The sequence below is a fragment of the Bemisia tabaci genome, chromosome 7, assembly GCF_918797505.1.
Source record: "Bemisia tabaci chromosome 7, PGI_BMITA_v3".
Lineage (NCBI taxonomy): Eukaryota > Metazoa > Arthropoda > Insecta > Hemiptera > Aleyrodidae > Bemisia > Bemisia tabaci.
Window position 1 is genome coordinate 16025941 of NC_092799.1, and position 12336 is coordinate 16038276.

A 12336-nucleotide genomic window follows, 5' to 3' on the forward strand; every position below is an offset into this window, starting at 1 on the left:
TTGTTTCTTCGATGAGTAATTGATATGTCGTCGATAAGTGGTTAAACCGGTGCGACGACCATTACTGCTGTCTTTACCATATGTATCTGGTGAACAGCGTTGAAAATAAGGCAAAGTTGGAGTAAGTAACCTCTGTTCCCTGACTGGTGTTCTAGTAGGGTGAGGTAAAGGTAATGTGAATATTTTCATTTCAACTGTATATAATTTCTAGCGTTAAATCTTGTTGATTTTGTCGATCGCCGACAAAGTGAAAATCATAGTATTATACGTATCAGGAAATTCGTAGGTGATTTATACATACATATCATAGGAATGAGGAGGTATCTACCTCAGTGGTAGCTCAAATTATAATTGCATTGCATGATCCAATTTTGGCTGCGTTAACATACTGGTCTATGTACCGTGGGGGGGGGGGGGGGGGGTTACCATCGAAAATTACTTAGAACTTCAAAGAATATCTAAAGTTCTGAGATGAAATCCTCTTTAGTTCTTATGCCAAAATTGGAATGAGGGACTATGTCCCCTAGAATGTAATAAACAAATTTCAATGAATGAGAAAAAAAATAACTTTATTCACCTGCATTCGCACGGTTACAAAAACCCACCCTGTATTTTAGTCTCGTTGTTCCTTCGATGAGTGGTTGATATGTGGTCGATTTGTGGTTAAAACCGTACGACTGACCGCTGTCTTTACCATATATATCTGGTAAACAGCGTTAAAAACATAGCAAAGATGGAGTAAGTTGCCGCTGTTCCTTGACTGGTGTTCAAGACCAACGTTGAAAACGGTCTCAACCGAGGGCACCCAGTTCCGTCAACGTTTCTTGTACTTACTTTACTCCTAAGACAAACAAAAAATTAAATAATAAATAAAAATGAATTTCATGTTTGCGTCATTTTAAGTACTGATTGCCGAGCAAATCTATTATGCTAACACTGAAATTGTCACCGCATGTCTCAGAATCATATTTTGATCGCTGAATCTTCAACGATAGAAAAACGACCAGTAAATGTCCATTTAAGTTAAATGTTAAGAAAAGTGAATGGATCTTACAATCAAAAGAAATCGTTACCGACGCATTTCTTGCATTAAATATATAATTTTGATTCCGCGTAGGTGTTAGGTTTACAACGCTCTCGTTAAACCACAAGTATTATAGTGACTGTTATTTGAATATCATTGAATATAGGAATGACGATTGAACTACTGACATGAACACGGAAATATGGATGATCATAGATGTAATTATGTGAAATATAAAAAGGATGAAATCTCAAAATGAATTAATTTTACCCCTCTTGGATGCCTGATTGAATACTGCTCGTGTAAACAAACATTGTATCCGGTAATGTTGATGCAGAATTTTTGGCGCAAACTTCTTCAGTTTCGGATCCTAGGTTCATTAGAACTGCCACAGTCTCAGTTTCCAACGATCTGAAAACATTAATGTTATTATTTATTTATTTTCTTCAAAATGTATCTTGTCTCCGTGCTATAGTCTTAGGGCGTATCAAATCCTCTGAAACCAATACATATGTATAAGTTCAACGTGATAGCTGAACTCTAGATTTTTCCTCTAATTTTGTTAATTTTTTGCACTTGCTGATAATATTTCTTTTGTTTACTTTTATACTAATTCTAGTCGAGTATCCAGATTCTTTGGTTTTGCAAGAGATATTATGAAGTAATTGAATTAAAAAATACGCATGCAGCACGTATTACGCGCATAAAATAGCAGAGCAGATTGCCAAAAACGTTCCAATTTATATTCTTTTCTTTTTTTATAGTCTTTGACGTTCTCATCACAAAAAGATTCAGAGAGCTTCGGTTATATGGCCGAGTTGTTTGTTGGTGTATGCAATTAAAATACAATTAATTAATTAGACTAGATTTTTAAAAGTCTTAATCCATCTTAAATCACGATCTGCTTAAAGCTTTTTAAACTAATTTTTGATCGCATCCAGGTGTATTTATTCACACATGTGTGGACGGGGCAGCAAGTCTTGTGGGACGTTTTGTACCTATAATATTAGTTTACGTGGGTTGAAATTATCTCACAACTTACCTGGTGAATATGTATACCCAATCACCGTGCATGAAAGTGTGGAAGTCACCGTGTTGAATGACCGGCGTTTTTCTTAATTTAGTTAGACGTTTGAAAACGTTCAGATGGCTAATAGGGTTCTCCTTTTGATTTTTTACATTCTTTCGATAGTAGTTCGGGTTAACTGGCAACCACGGTTTTTTTGCCGTCGTAAAACCTGGAACAGATTTTGCGGAAAATCAAACGCATTATAAAAACGGCTGTAACAGGTCGCGTTACCACCACACTTCTCATTCATTACTTTAAGTTATTTTTACCGCAGCTGGTCATGAGCCTATAACGACTGCTGCTCTTTTGATTATCATTCTTAAGGTGTTTAACTCAGAAATGTTTTAGAAGACTCATGTGATTGAAATGAATTAAATGACTCTTGATCAAAACTTTTGAATAATTTTTTTTTTCTTTCTTTCTTTTTTTTTCTACGTATTTGAGGATCAATGCCCCCAGGGACGATCAAAATTTAGTTCTGTCAATTTCTTTTTACTTCTTAGTATACATCATAAAAATTAATATTTAGTGATGATTTCCTTTTAATTTTATGAAAAAAAAACATTGGTCCCATTTGATTCTACACGCTCATTCTGATGGCTATTTCGTCGCTATTTTCGGCCGAAGTATCACAAGTGCCTTGGGATGTTTCAAAATTTTCGCTGCCATTTTATTTTTTTACAGAGAAATTATTGGTCGAATCTGGTTGCAAATTTCACTGAATTTTATTGGTCACACAAGGAAAATTCGGTGAATTTCCAGTCAGATTTGTCGAACAATTTCTCTGTGTCGCGTGGCGCTTGTGATACTTTGGCCGGAGTGTGACGATGTGTTACCTGCATTAGTGGTGTCATCCCAAAGCATGGGGCCCCTCGAGGCGTCCCGCGTCACGGTTGGACCCGTGCGGCCGCCGGCGTTCTGTGGGTCTCGTCGTTGGTCCGGTCGGGTTTTTATGTCCTCCAAACCGAGTTCACTTCCGTAATAAATAGTTGCAACTCCGGGTAGAAGCAAAATGAAAGCGTTTAACATGTCGACACTTTCGGGATTGAATTTGGTCGACATACGGGGATTATCGTGGTTTTCCAGCTGTAACATGATAGATTAAACAGGAGTGTTTCAGGAGGTGCCAATTCCCTGATGTTTTCTGGGAGGATAGGGGGCAATGGCGATTGGGCGTCGCAGACAAGGAGGCTGCGCTATGAAAGCGGCTTAATGTAGGTATGTGTGTTTCTTATTCTAAGTATTTCGGTGATGACACAAAAACGGAAGTATTGGTGTCGCTCTAGTTCGATAATTTACATTTTCAAATACTTACCAGAATTTGATTGAAAATTAAAGATTCAAGACCCTGCCAATCAGCGAATGGAAGAAGAGAGGTTGTCGAAGAAGGTCGTGGATTACGTTCCCTCTGCGTGCGGAAGGCGCCCAGTTAGAGGATGAGGGGGTGGAATTGAGGCAGAAATGTTATGATGCTCGATCCCAAGGAGTCATGGTTTGACAGGGGACAATGACGATCAAGTGTCGTAGAGTACCATAGAGTGCTATGAAGCGACATGTCCACATAATGGGCAAAAAGTAACTGAAAAGTGTCTATGACTTTTGAACAAAAAGGGATTAAAGGTTTCGGTTTGGACCATTGCTCATTGTGGCAAGGGGCTGATTTTTTAAGGGGGGCTCATTTATAGAGAAGTCCTAGGAGGGGCAACTCGAAATTTTCAAATGGCAACCCCCGTATGTGACACATTATTGGAAAGAAGATGAAAAAAGAGGAGTGCTCGCTCGCGCAAATCGGAGATCAATCCAAATTTTCGTTCTCGAGATATTCACGATCAGAGTTCTATTTCGACCAATTTTCAAAAAGTCGAAAGTCCTGTGATGTATTTCTCATGAGCTCGAAGGGGGGGGGGGGGCGCTTACCGCCTGAAAATGTGACGTGACGATGTCGCTTTTCTGTATCTCAAAGCGCACTCAAAGTCATGTGTGCTTCGAAGTTTTGTGGCATAACAGCAGCCGGTGTCGTGACTTTGAGTGCGCTTTGAGACGAAGGATAAGGACACCGATATGTCGCATTTTCGGCGACGACCGCCCCCCCCCCCCATTGCAAACTCACGGGGAATACATCCTCAGATAATTCCGCCATGAGAGTAATAGTAGTTCTACGAATTTTAGGCCGTAGGTGGCCTCTTTGGGATTTTTCAGACGGGACTTTGTTCGAAATGGAACTTTGATCGTGAATATCTCGAGAACGAAAAGTAGGATTGATCCTCGGTTTGCGCGAACATCCCTCATTTTTTAATCTTCTTCGTAACGATGTGTCTCAATGGGAGGGGGAATGCTATTTGAAACTCTTGAGTCTGCTCACGGTCCATGTGGGCAGTAGTATAGCCTCACTTACCTCACAAATCACAAAAAAGTCAAACTTGACACAAAAATATGAGTGTTCCCCTGGATTGAAGCCCATATTTGCAATTGGGTATGAATGAAGCTGAACACAAATTAGGTATCTCTTGATGTCAGAAAGGACACCGTTCTCTAAATAGTATGTTCTTAAAATATCAGTTTCAATGCTTTGAGTCGACTTTATTTGAAATTTTCACTCACCACCCAGTTGTAGTAACCCTCTGGAAAAACATCCGTCCATGCGCGTATCACTTTTTCGATCACTGTTGAATTTGACTTAAACGAGAAGAATAGTAGAGGTAAGAAATTGAATGGAATATGGGCACCTGGATGTGTCTCATCACCGAAGTATCTCATGAGAGTCTCGGGTTTGTTATAATCTTCAACAGCCACCAATCTAAAAAACCCAAAAATCAGTGATTGATATTGTAGTAAGGAAGATGCCATTCTTGCAATTGAATTTTCTCAAACCTCCCCCCTCCCCTCTAAAAACAAATCAGCATATTGAGCATTAATGCGCCTATCAAATTCAAATCATCGATTGTACCTCTTTTCTTTTCACGTTCTTTTTTTCACACGGAAATCACTCGATTGTCCATTTAGGAACGCTGTACTTTAATATTTGATATATGAAATTTAACTTGATCTTAGGTGTTTTGATGGTTAAAGCGTATGGAATGACAACAATTGAGAGAATTTATCTAAACGGATAAGTTTTTTTCAATAAAATATGAACATAGCTGATGACTGTTAAAAAAAGAAGAAAGTTGGATAACGCCATTTTAAAAATAAAAATGCCAGCATGCAATTATTATCTCTTTGGGCATTTTTCTGCATGCGTCACTAGTAAAAACATGTGAGTAAGATTAATTAAACAAATGTAGAGTCTATCGTGGTTAGTGGCGTTTCACACCGAAAATATCATATTTAAATATTTTAAGTTATTTACACGATGCGCGAAACTACGCGTATATTGGTGTGAGGGAGAAATCACGGTAGGGAGGACAAGTTTTCAACGTATTTCTGAAACTCCTTGGTCTCTCCCTCATACTAATAACGGGGGTGTTCGCATATTCATTGGCAAAATTGGCAAAAATAAATAAGACTCGTCCGACCGCCATATTTTTATGACTTAAATTAAAGGAGATATTGCCCGTCGAAGAAAATGGCATATTCGTATGTTATGATCCTCTGCGTTACTGCATACCATGGTTTCTTTCGCTTTCGTTTCATCAGTGTTTCATGACGAGAAAGTTGTGGGGGTGAGTATCACTGTTTGATGAAACCACTATATTCTCTACTCTGCTGTGCTAAGGAAGAACGCCGTATGAACCTTCAGGTTCAGGCGTTGTCATATTCCCTTCAATACAAAACGAATTTATCGGAAAAATTGTGAATATTTTTCTTCAAATTTTTCAGTCAATTTTGTTCGCAATTTTATCTAAAATATCTGAAAATTTCAAAAAAAATATGCATAACTTTCCCTAAAAGTACATATTTTATCCGGGGAAATTTGGCAACTCTCAAATGTCCATACGGCGTTTTTCCTTAGCACGGCAGCACTGCTGTAGGTAGATGAGGTCTTTTGTCATGTTTTTCGTTGAGCAATGTCTCCGTTAATACTGGGCGTGGAAAGATGGCGTCTGATATTGTTTTTCTCTCTCCTGTAAGTTTAAAACAACCAGAGCACGACACTTTTTGACTGGCGCAACTAACGAATCATGAACGCTGCACCTCATTATTTTTATCAGTATTGAACGTAGAGAGGCTCCGTACCTGGTCTGGCCATCTTTCTGCGAGTACTCCTTGAGAAGAGCACTCCACGATTTTACAAGCTCGTAGCTCCCTGGCTGGTTAACCGTGTAGGTGTGATTTAAAGTATAATAGTCATTCACAGTTTGTACACCGGGAAGCACTGGCTCATCGCGGAAGTGGTCTGCCTCGACTAAATGTTTCGTTGCATCAATCCGGAATCCATCCACACCCATATCCATCCAATATCGCAGTACGTTCTAAAATTCAATCCATTAAAATATTTAAAGGTGAGGGCACCTGTCGGCCGCAGGGTGGCAGAATTTCATATGAAAAATAAAATCTTGAAATTTCACGTGGAATATTTCACGATATCTCAGTTTATGAAGGATATCGAAAAATACCGGTCCCTTTTCGAGTTTTGCAAAATATGAAAATTGTGACTTTCTTTCTTTTTTGTGTGTTTGAGTGCGGGTTGCATTTTCAAGCCCCTGAAAAATATGAAATATTTAACAGCCTCGTGAAATTTCAGGAAATATTTCACTGAAAGAGCCATGCACAAAAAGGGCCAAAAACGGCCCATTTTTGGGCCCTTCGAAATTGGGGTCGAAGTGAGGTTTTTTTTCATCCTTAGGGTGACCCTTTACACATACTAAAATTTCAGATTGAGTATACGCACCGTTTCCGAGTTATGGGGGGGCAAAGTCCCCGATTTTCACCCATTTGTGCAGGTGTTTTAATTTCGAACTCCGGCTGTTACGAGGTATCAGATCCAGATATTGAAGCGCGGTTTGCGGTGATTTGTTCAGCTATTCCTGTAGTATTTTTCCACATCTTTCACAAAGCCCCAAATGGTTTTTCGGGGGGCGGGGAGGGGGGCTTTGTGAAAGATGTGGAAAAATACTACAGGAATAGCTGAACAAATCACCGCAAACCGCGCTTCAATATCTGGATCTGATACCTCGTAACAGCCGGAGTTCGAAATTAAAACACCTGCACAAATGGGTGAAAATCGGGGACTTTGCCCCCCCCCATAACTCGGAAACGGTGCGTATACTCAATCTGAAATTTTAGTATGTGTAAAGGGTCACCCTAAGGATGAAAAAAAACCTCACTTCGACCCCAATTTCGAGGGCCCAAAAATGGGACACTTTGTGCATGGCTCTTTCCAAACTCCCGTTTCTCTCTAACGTTTCATTCGACCCTGCTTAGCCACAAGGCTGAGAAGTAAAGTTATATTAAAAATTTCGGAACTTCGTATTGATACACTCTTTAATCTTAAATGGGCCTGTTGCAAACTTTTGCTAGAGCAAAAATAAGAGTTGTTTCTTGTAGATAATGCCTCAAAAATCACGGTGAGCGCATCGGCAAAGTCTGAAATGCACTCATAACTTCACAATCTGCGTAAGAAATTTGCGTTTTTTTAAGCTTCCCGCTTCAAAAACGATACTACGGCACAGGTGAACATTTTGTTAGAGGAGTCGCTCCATCGTCGGCGATATTCATCATGGCCGACGCTTGCGCAGTTCCGCGCGTATTTTGAGGAGAGTTCAAGGTCAATCAAGGCGGGTGAGGAAAATATGAACGTAAACACGCCGATTGTTATCTAGTCTAATCCTGTTCAGGTGTTATCTCGTCCCATCACAGGTGTTTTGGCGGATTGTCGTCGGCCATGATGAGTATTGCCGACGATGGAACGACTCCTCTAACAAAATGTTCACCTGTGCCGTAGTATCGTTTTTGAAGCGGGAAGTTCAAAAAACCGCAAATTTCTTACGCAGATTGTGAAGTTATGAGTGCATTTCAGACTTTGCCGATGCGCTCATCGTGATTTTTGAGGCATTATCTATAAGAAACAACTCTTAGTTTTGCTCTAGCAAAAGTTTGCAACAGGCCCATTGATGGGTAACTTGTCTCTTTAATTGCATAACCTTTCTATCAAAAAAGATATTATTCAGTACATCGCAGACATTAAAAGCATATTAACAAAAAAATCTCGAGTTACTCAGTTGTTACCAATGTTTTCCGTGTTACTCAGTGTTTTTACGTGAAGCATCCTCCAATGGGTGGGATGCAATGCGTAGCTGCCAGGGGACCCATCCCATACTTCTTCTGCATGCGGTTTGTCAGAGGTAAAATTAATTTTAAGTAAAAGTGTGAAAAATGATTAATTTATATTATTCTGCGATGTTGTCCTGATCTCGTCCAGACTGAAGACGAACTTACGTTTCGCAACCAAATTTATTAAGTTATTTCCGAAAGCTGTGGAGGGTTTCTTTGTTATAACAAGTACCATAAGATGAAGCGAACATGTAGGTATGGGTATTTGGGAAAAGACTTTGTAAAGAATAAAAAGCGGAAATCAAATAGTTTACCGTCATTTCTCGGCGAAGATGCGGGCTGTAGTAATTCAAATCCGGTTGCTTTGACGAAAACTGATTGAAAGAGTACTGTTTTCTTTCTTCTCTCCAAGTCCAAGCGGGACCTCCAAATATACTACGCTGTGATAAGTGAAAGTCAAAAATGTAAGAAAGCAAATGGAATGTAATTTTTGAAAGTTCAAAGTCTAGTGATGCGCTTAAGTTCACTGCACCTTAAATAGTTAAATGTTCAAAAAAAAGTCTAAGCCGGGTATTCCATTCTCGCATACAGTCACAACTGAAGAATATAAAACATCAAAATAATAGATTTTTTTTTGTTTTTGAAAAGACATTTTTAGGCATTAAAATTATTCTTAATCTTCATGCGGAGTTAGGGGCTTGCAACGACCCTGATTCTTTTTTGTATAGTGTATTTTGCTGAAGAGAAATAAAACAGATTTTTTTTTAAATGCAGGGAATCCTGATTTTTATCAAGACGGGAATATAGGTGATATTTCATATTCTTATAATGGTTTTCTTTTCACCCTGTTTTGTGGAATTGAATCCTGTCACATTCATCAAAATCTTACCCAGTTGTTCGGATACGTAGAATGAGTGTCATTTAATTTTTTCGCGTCCCGATAAACGTAGAAATCCTTGTAAGGCTCGATACCTTTTAGTGACAGTTTAAACCACTCGCATTGATCGCTTGAGTGATTTGGCACAAAGTCCATAATTAATTTCATCCCTGTTATAAAACAAATAAAAAATACAGCACTGTATGAATTTTATCGGTGCAAAAATTATTAGAGGATGCTTACTTGGACGTATATCTTTGAAACCGAACTGCAGACGAGTGGGGAGGTTGGGATGTTAGGGAGGATTTGTAGGGGGATGTTGGGGGGTTGTTGGGGGATAGTTCCTCATTTCGAGTCTCTAATTATCTTGTTGCAATGTTGTCATTTTTCTAATTGCCCGGCTGGTTTCCGGCGTTCCTCTAATCATCTAAGTTCCTGACTTCTACCTTGCTCTGAACTCCGAAAACTGTAACTATGTGATTATGTATTATGTGCAATTTCGATATGTGACATGCGTGTTCAATTACGTGACCTTTAATACAGTAATTTCATTTCTCTAAGTCAATGTCTTTCTTGATCTATTCCACGCTTCCACCTAGAGATCTAGAGGTCGCAAATGGAACTGGAATATAACTGGAAGTGGAAGTCTTGCTGATGCTGGGATGTGTGGGAGGTTTAAGGCAACTAAGATAGGCCACTGTCTATATTTTACTGAATGGAAAAAGTTATCACTATTATCATTTGGGCCAAGTTTTTCAAATGTTATTAAGTATTAATTTTTTGGAATATTTACATATTTCTATATAACATTAATATAATTAATGGATATCTTTAAATATGCATAAAAAACAATGTTAAAGTGGGCGTCATTCCCTTTGGATTAATGGCAAAGCGGGATTTTACATTCTGTCAGACGGAACTACGTGCCAACTGAATACGGCACTCATGAGCCATGGGCAAGTGACAAGAGCGTTGTGGACAGGGTTCATGAGTGAATGATCCACACGGGCGACCGCGACGACTGCCTCGTTGCCGCTGACGTCACTGGCGCTTTATAATTCCCATTCATTCTTACGGCCCTCGACTGACGAGCACATCCCTTCTTTCCCTCCTGTCACTGGTTTCGTTGGGCAAAATTACGTCCAATCAATACCTTTCAAACTTCAAGTGAAAATAATAACCTTTCCGATGCACACATTGCATTTTAAATGACCCTATTCACTGAAATTTTGAGAATCTTTCATAGCAAATTTTAACACTGCGCTACTATACAAGACACATCTTTTAAATGCTAAATTCACTGAAAAAAATATCACAATCCCAACGATACTCCTGGCTGATTTAAGCGCCAGATATAAGAGAGGTTGCACTAGCCAGACATATCATTGATCCAACCACACTTTTGGCAGACTTAACTATACCTCTGACTGGTGCAGCTATTCTCATATCTGGCGCAAAAATCAGTCAGGAGGCCTAAGAGTTGGGATGTTGAATCCTTTTTTCCATGTTCCGCATTTTTCCTTAGCACGGTAGAGAAAAAAATCACATATTGACATTCTGGATCCTTACCTCTGTCATGGACTCCTTTCAGTAACTTCTTAAAGTCTTCTATTGTTCCAAAGAGGGGACCTACGGATTTGTAATCAGCGACGTCATATCCATTGTCGAGCATAGGTGATTTGTAGAAGGGTTGGATCCAAATCACATCCACGCCAATTTCCTTGACATAATCCAATTTCTGATATATACCTGCGGGAGTAAGAAAATATTTTAAAATAGACTTCATCATAAAGCAATTAAAAGACTAATTTACGAGACTTCGGAACAATCGTGGGACAGATCTTTTAAATCGCAATTTTTTTCCCCTCTCCAATTAGCTGAAACAACTGGTTTAAACTTTGAAGTAGCTTCGATGTAGGTTCTGGGTGGCCAAACAATATGGCATACATACATGGATATTTAATCTGTTTAAGGTGATTTGACGGTTGCCATTTTTTGTGTCAGAGCGACATGCGATATATCGCATCAATTCGTTCCATAATTTCAGCTCCCTGTCGTTTTTCTGGAATTTTGAGATCGCACTTATGTTGTCATGCGAGACAAAAGAATTTATCACCAAATCTGACAAAGAAATTCAACGTATTAAAGGCAGGGTTTTTCCAGAGGAAAAATATATCGCATTTGAGTGCAGTTTCGATATCAGTATCGAATGCTGTATTTTTCCTCTAAAAAACCCCTGCCTTTATTACGTTGAATTTCTCTGTCAAATGGTACATAAATTCTTTAATCTCATGACAACAGAAGTGCGATCTCAAAATTCGAGAAAAATGAGGAGTAGCTGAAATTATGGAACGAATTGATGCTCTGACACAAAACATGGCAACCGTCGAATCACCTTGATAAGGGTTTTACTTCATTTCCAGCCCATATTTAATTTTTCATGTTTTTATATTCAGGAATAATTGTAATGTAACACTTTTAACGTTAGGTTAAAAGGTAAAAATTAAAGAGACACAGCCAATTTTGAGAGAGAGCGCACCAACTGAGTTCAATAAATATTATAACGTGTAAGAGTAATATCTTACGCACCATTAAGATCACCATATCCATCTCCATCAGAGTCCTTGAAAGACAAGGGATATACTTGGTAAATTAGGCTTGTTTGCCACCAGTCAAGTTCCTTGTAGGCCTGGCTTCCTCCTAACAGGCTTATTACAGCAATAACGCACAAAAGAATATAAACCATTTTTCGAAATTTAAAAAATTAGCTTTAAATGATAATATGAAGGCACAATTTTGCTAAATCATACACGAGTTTTATTTCTCTGAAAAATGAGAAACATCACGAATAAAATTTACTTGTTGCATCCTCGGCGACCAAAAAGAGAGGAGTAGTGCAGTTTATATACTCATTTTTGCCGTCGCCTTCAATTTTGAATTCGGCCAAAAGGACACTGAAGTGGATTTTAATCCTCAAATATCGGTGTTTTTGTATCATTAAAGCTACAAGAAAGTGACGTCATGAAAGGCGGCGGGAGAGGAATCATTCGTCCTTCGATATTAAGCTTAGGGGAGGGACTAACTTAAATTTATTAGCCGAATTAAAATGTCAGACGGATTATAAGTTATTGAGAGGATTCTTTGAGTACAGAG

The 12336-nt window shown here is 38.8% G+C and overlaps 1 protein-coding gene across 1 annotated transcript; it reads right to left on the reverse strand.

Annotated features, from left to right (window-relative positions):
• Nucleotides 1–524: 524 nt before the first annotated feature.
• On the reverse strand, nucleotides 525–12073 carry LOC109029562 (maltase A3). Its single transcript, XM_072302704.1, has 10 exons — nucleotides 11773–12073; nucleotides 10753–10932; nucleotides 9196–9353; nucleotides 8621–8746; nucleotides 6270–6505; nucleotides 4695–4890; nucleotides 2930–3179; nucleotides 2067–2262; nucleotides 1295–1435; nucleotides 525–841 (listed from the first exon to the last, which is right to left on the reverse strand). Exons 1-10 carry the CDS (start codon nucleotides 11927–11929, stop codon nucleotides 691–693), a joined length of 1791 nt encoding a protein of 596 aa, XP_072158805.1. The 5' UTR covers nucleotides 11930–12073; the 3' UTR covers nucleotides 525–690.
• Between the last annotated feature and the right edge of the window lie 263 nt (nucleotides 12074–12336).

Excerpts from the sequence above, each read along its gene's own strand:
- LOC109029562 (XM_072302704.1), bottom strand. The coding sequence starts at position 11,929 with ATGGTTTATATTCTTTTGTGCGTTATTGCTGTAATAAGCCTGTTAGGA. Across the intron at positions 10,933-11,772 it reads TGGATATGGTGATCTTAATG|GTATATATCAGAAATTGGAT; the intron begins GTGCGTAAGATA and ends TTACTCCCGCAG. Across the intron at positions 1,436-2,066 it reads TGGGTATACATATTCACCAG|ATCGTTGGAAACTGAGACTG; the intron begins GTAAGTTGTGAG and ends TAATGTTTTCAG.